The sequence below is a fragment of the Hipposideros armiger genome, unplaced genomic scaffold (genome assembly GCF_001890085.2).
Source record: "Hipposideros armiger isolate ML-2016 unplaced genomic scaffold, ASM189008v1 scaffold_513, whole genome shotgun sequence".
In the NCBI taxonomy this organism is placed as follows: domain Eukaryota; kingdom Metazoa; phylum Chordata; class Mammalia; order Chiroptera; family Hipposideridae; genus Hipposideros; species Hipposideros armiger.
In genome coordinates this window covers 832,221-838,204 of record NW_017731863.1, presented here as the reverse complement: position 1 = coordinate 838,204, position 5,984 = coordinate 832,221, and the positions used below count along the sequence as shown (strand labels likewise).

The 5,984-nt window shown below is 33.4% G+C and overlaps 1 protein-coding gene across 2 annotated transcripts in view; it reads left to right on the top strand.

Moving 5' to 3' along the window:
• The window catches only part of BMAL2 (basic helix-loop-helix ARNT like 2), a 77,657-nt gene that overhangs the window by 70,336 nt on the left and 1,337 nt on the right, over nt 1-5,984 (top strand). For both annotated transcript variants that reach the window (XM_019668059.1, XM_019668058.1), the window contains 2 exons: nt 3,513-3,591; nt 5,090-5,198. In XM_019668059.1, coding sequence (XP_019523604.1) covers nt 3,513-3,591; nt 5,090-5,198 — 188 coding nt within the window. The remainder of the gene's footprint in view (nt 1-3,512; nt 3,592-5,089; nt 5,199-5,984) is intronic.

The window sequence follows — 5,984 nt, the reverse complement described above, 5'->3', positions numbered from 1 at the left end:
ACTGATCTGCCTCACTCAGGAAAAGCGCAATGATGGTGCCAACTTGGGCCAGTGAAGCAACATCCTCCACAACTAGACTGAAGAACAAAATGACAGCAACCTGTCTGTTCCCCTTCCCCCAATTCCCCAGCACTGTTCCCAACCCCCCAATTCCCCAATAAAAATCTTAAAAATAAAAAAAATATTTAAATATATATATATATGCAAAACTAAATGAGAAACCTTTTTTCATTTAGAAGATCATCAAAGATTTGAAAGTTTGATAATACTCAATATCAGTGAGAAAACAATCACTCTTAAGACTGTTTGTGAGAGTATAAATTAGTCCAAGTGTTTTAGAGGGCAACTTGACAATACCTATAAAAATGTAAGTGTATATAACCCTAGGCTCAGCAATTCTATCCCTGGAGCAAATAGGCTTATATAACCATGCAAAGAACAATGAACAAACTGTTGATTGCTGCATTTTTTACAGTCGTGATTTAAATATTTAAATATTTATCATAGCCATAACTTGTTATGGCATATCCATACAATGGAGTTTGCAACTTAAAATTAGGTAGCTCTATTTATGCTAATATGGAATGAACTTTAAAATATATGGTTAATAGAAAAAAAGCACAGGAATAGAACAAAGAATAGTATGCATAATAACCCACTTGTATAAGAAAAAAAGGTGTGGATATGTGAATGTGCATGGATACAGGCCCATAATTGCCCATCTAAAACCCTTGAGACCAGATAGGATTTAAATTCAGAATTTCTTTGGATTTTAGAAAGATTGTGTTTTGGAATTCAATTTTTTAAGGGGTATGTATAACACTCCCAGAGAACAGTTACATCATGGGCAGCACCCCATAATCAATTAAATCAGTATTTCTGCAATGAAGTATTTACAGATTAAATGGTAAAATGTCTAGGAAGAGGGGAAGAGTTTGGTGTACATACATTAAATAAGGTTGGGAAAGAATAATTACTGAAGCTGTTTGGTGGGTACATGAGATTTTATTACATTATCTACTTTTATATCTGTTTGAAATTTTCCATAATAAATGCTTAAAAATATTTTTTTGGAGTGAAGTTTTGTAAACATTTATAGTAAGTAAGACAAAGTGGGATAAAAATAATTAACCTCAAATCACTTACATCACGGTTTGCTGCGTTCAGATCAATTTAGATTTTGCTGCCAAATGGTCTATGGAAAATATTTCAGTTTTCAAGGTGTTTTGGATTTTGGAATTGTAGAAAAGGAACCTATAACTCTTATGATATATAACAATGCAAGACATTTGTTCAGACTGTTCAGAATTTGTTACCTCTCATATTTGGGACTAGGAGTTGGGGGTGGGAGATGTGGAAAAGAAGAAATATTTGCTTTTTATATTCTTTTTTTACAGTTTGAATTAAGTTTTTAAATTAAAAATAGTTTAAATAGAAAAAAAATCACTGGTGAAACATTGGTTGTGTCTTCATTGACACCTGGGTTGCTTCCACCTTGTGGCTATTTGTGAATAATGACGCTATGAATGTGGGTGTACAAATATATATTTTAGTCCCTGCTTTCAACTTTTTTGGGTAGATACCCAGAAGTAGAATTGCTGGATCATATAATCCTATTTTTGATTTTTTGTGGAACTGCTGTTCTGTTTTCCTAGTAGTTGCACCATTTTACATTCTCCATCAGCAGTGAGCAAGGGTTCCAACTTCTCGCAAATGCTTGCTATTTTGTTTTTCGATAGTAGTCATCCTAATGAGTATGCAGTGGTATCTCATTGTGGTTTGGGTTTGCACTTCCCTAATGACTAGTGATGTTGAGAATCTTTTCATGTACTTATTGGCCATTTGTGTATCTTTTTTTGGAGCAGTGTCTATTCAGGTCCTTTGTCCATTTTTCAATCAGTTTTTGTTGTTGTTGTTATTGTTGAGTTGTAGGAGTTCTTTAAATATTCTGGATATTAACCCCTTATCAGATCTGATTTGTAAATATTTTTTCCCAATCCATGGGTTGCCTTTTCACTCTATTGATGGTGTCCTTTGATGCATAGCAGTTTTCAATTTTGATAATTTTTACTATATCTATTCTTTTGTTACATGCGCTTTTGGTATCATATCCAAGCAATCACTGTCAAATCCAATGTCATGAAGCTTTTCCTCTAGGCTTTCTGCTGAGAGTTTTATTGTTTTAGGTCTTACATTTAGGTCTTTGATCCATTTTGAGTAAATTTTTGTATATGGTGTAAGGTAATAGCCCAACTTCTTTTGTCTACATATGGATATCCAGTTTTCCTGGCACCATTTGTTGAAAAGACTGTCCTTTCTCCCATTGAATGATCTTGGCACCCTTGTCGATCATATGATCATTTGACCATATATGATGGGAGGTAATTTTAATAAGAGTGGAAATTCAGCCAGACATTGACAGCTGGGGTACCATTAGAATGTTCAGGATTCAGTGGGGAAGGCATTTATATGTGGAGGTACTTCAGCCAACATATGGAGGTGGGTGGGAGAAAGCATGGTGGCTTCAGAGAATAAGGGGACGATTGAGAGAGGAATTGGGTTGCTGAGCTCAGTGGGGAGTTTAAGGTGAAGTCAAGTAGTAGAAAGACATACATAGCAGGTTTCTCCCCGGTCGACTAATATAAAGAAAGCCATGTTTCAAAAGATTAATGTGGTAGTGCAGCACATGAGGGAAAGCGTAGTTCTCATCTTTAAGCCAAGGCCAAGTAAGCAGGCAATGATTTTAAGCCATGAACCACAGAATGAGAAAAGCCAGCCAAGCTATTTACATTGACTATCTTGTGAAAATTCCCAAGACAGGCCACTGATCTTTTCTTTTGTTTTCCTACCTGATTCATTTCATTTCTGTTCTAATTTCTCTATATATAATTTCTTGTTAGCTGCCATCTTGGGAATACATAAAGACAAAGTTATATTTATGCCATTATGTGTTTCACTTAATTGACCATTTAATAATACATGGTGTTGTCAGTTATTCATATTTAAGTCTTGTGAAGAGGTTTATGATCAAAGTGTCATTATGTGTCTCATTGATTGTGTCCTTGGGGGTGACCTATTCCAGTAAAAATGACACAGTTTCTCCTTAAAGTTTGCAGAATGTTAGGAAACCTTTCTTTTCTCAGTTCTGTTTGATATCTTGATAAGGAACTGATTCTTGATGTGAATGCCTGTTTTAAACTAAGCATGTTATATTACTCTATTACTTTGCCATGTGCTATATTAAAACAGGTAACATAATTTACTTACAGGCTTTTACCTCAGAGTTTTATGTTTCTATTTACTATGAAGTGTTTTTCATCACTCTATTGTTAAAAATAATTCAGTCTATTGTGAAAATTGTGATGATATTCAGTCTCATGTTCCTTCACTGTATTTTTATCAGATTATCATTTTTCAGAGGAGAAAATTTTTATCTAAAAATATGTAATTAGAGAAAATGTTTTATATGTCACCTTTTAAAGAGAAAATGTTTTATATGTCACCTTTTAAAGGTTACAATCTTCTTCATCCATTGGTGATTCAAGTCCATCAGATTTAATGAAAGATATTCACGCTATAAACTGCAGGAATGTAAGTACAATCATAAGTGATAATATTCATGAAATAAATGAACAATAAAATTTGCTCCTTGTTGATTATTTCTCCTGAGAAAACAAGCCATTCTATGAAAAATAAATGAGCTCTTTTCTAGTTAGTCTGTGGTTTTTAATAGGCATTGGTTAATACTGAAGCTGCTGGCATCAGATTTTCTGGGCCCAAATTGTGAATCAGACATTTACCGCTTATTACCCCCAGTCTTGTTATTTAAACTCGCTGTGACTTGATTTCCTCATCTGTAAAACAGGAATAATAACAACACCAGTCTCTTGGAATGGTGTATGAGTTAAGTGATTTAATATGAAAACAAACAAAACTTAACAGTGTCTGGTAAACATCATGTGTTCAATAAATGGTAGTTATTATAGTTGTTATTTTAATAGTTTCCAATTTGGTGGATTAAATATGTTCTTTATGTCTGGGAAAAAAGTTTAATATAAGCTGCAAGATAAGTATTACTTACTATTTACTTCAGTTGAACAAATACTAGCTATTTGAAATATGGGATTGTTGGAAAAGTCATGACACCTTTTTGCAACGAAAAACAGAAAAAATACGTCATGACTTTTCCGACAGCCCAATACATTGCTGCATATACAAAAATGACTAAACATAGTGCTAATATTTGGAAGACTCTCATACAATGTAATTTTAATGTAGCCCCAACAACAAAAAGCTCTAAAGTAGGTCTAAGAATAAGAATACAGGAGAAAAAAGAAATCTGACCAGACAAAAGGGAACTTGCAAATACATTTTTACATATGAGTAAATATCATGTCTTTTGATCTGGTATTTTTAAATTTTACTCATACATTTAGCAAATGTTTATTGGATACTCATTTTATGCCAAGCTATATGCTAGAAACGGGTTAAGTCATTAGAATAAAAATCCCCAAGTAGTGTACATTATAAAGGCATTCTATAGATAAAGTACTTCAACTTAAGACAACATAGGTAAATGGTTTCTTATTTTGATGAGTTACATTGAATATTAGATTGTTTGGCCTCTAACTGTGTAACAGTATAATAACTTTTTGGTAAAAAGCTTCTGGTTTAATCTACCTCGCTTCCAAAGCAATATTTCCCATTATAGTTTCATAAGGGTTATAGTTTTGCTATCATCTTTTAAAAACTGAAATTGGTTATGAACTTTTCTTTCTTTATCTAAAAATTTTCTTTTAGTATATACATTCAGTATTGGTTATGAAGAATGTAGGCTTTGGAGGCAGGTAGACTTAGGTTAGAATTATGGTTCCAACACTTTGGGCAAGACTTGTACTACAGCTACCTCACAACATTTTAAAAATGAAGTGATATGATGCACGTGGAGTGCTTAAGCACGTAGTACTCAGTAAATGCCAGCTGCCGTATTGATGATGACACTCATGGCACTGCCAGCAAGCCCATGTTTGATAGCTGCTAAGAAGTATTTAATTCAAGTAGGAACCTTACTCTTTTTCTGTCCTTTCAGATGTCAAATAAGGAGTTGATTCCACTAAGTCCTTCTGAAATAAAGGGGCTAGAAGCTACAGTGCAAAAACACAGCGCTGTTGCTCCCCACAGTCACGAACCATTCCTAGGTAAGTGTTTTTTGGGCAACTGCCTGCCATTTTGGTTTTCCAAAAACCCCTTCTTAATCACTATATTTTCAGGCATAGGAGAATTCTAGAGAAGCAGATAAGTTGAAAACTAAGATTTTTTCCATTCAAAATTCTAAATACAATCGTTATCCTCTTGATTTTAAAAGGTATGTTACTTAATGGACCTGTCATTCAAAATTCAATCATCAACTGAATCACTTATAAGTATTGTTATTGTTCATACATTACAATTTAAATAAAATTAATTTCTACCTAGGAAGAATGTCCATTCTCGGGAATTCAAGAATTTTTAAAGGATACCAATCATAAAAAGTTTAAGATGTAATTATGTATTTTAGCTATGTTTATGCCAAAGTCCAAATCAAGTAAATTGAAATGACACTGTTTTATAACCCCCATAACTGACACTGATCTACTGAAATTATGTTAAAGAAAACTTGAAGAAACCTGGATCATCTCAAGTTCTATTGTGCTTTGAAAGATATCAAGAAAACATTGGTTAATTTGTAGCTATGTTTAACCCTTAATTTCTAGAACTTTTTCCGTATCTCTAACTTAAATCTCATTTCCATAGCCCCTCCCTAGGTCCTTTTTCAATAAAAAATCTGGTTACTTCCCTTTTATGAGTATTTCAAGGTTTTAGAAGATGATGCTTTTGTCTCAGCCTTCTCATTTTTGGGTTAAACAAATAGAATTTTTTCACAAGGCAGATTAAGTCAAATTTCTCCTGGGCATTCTCTCCCCCTCCCCCTCCCTATATATATC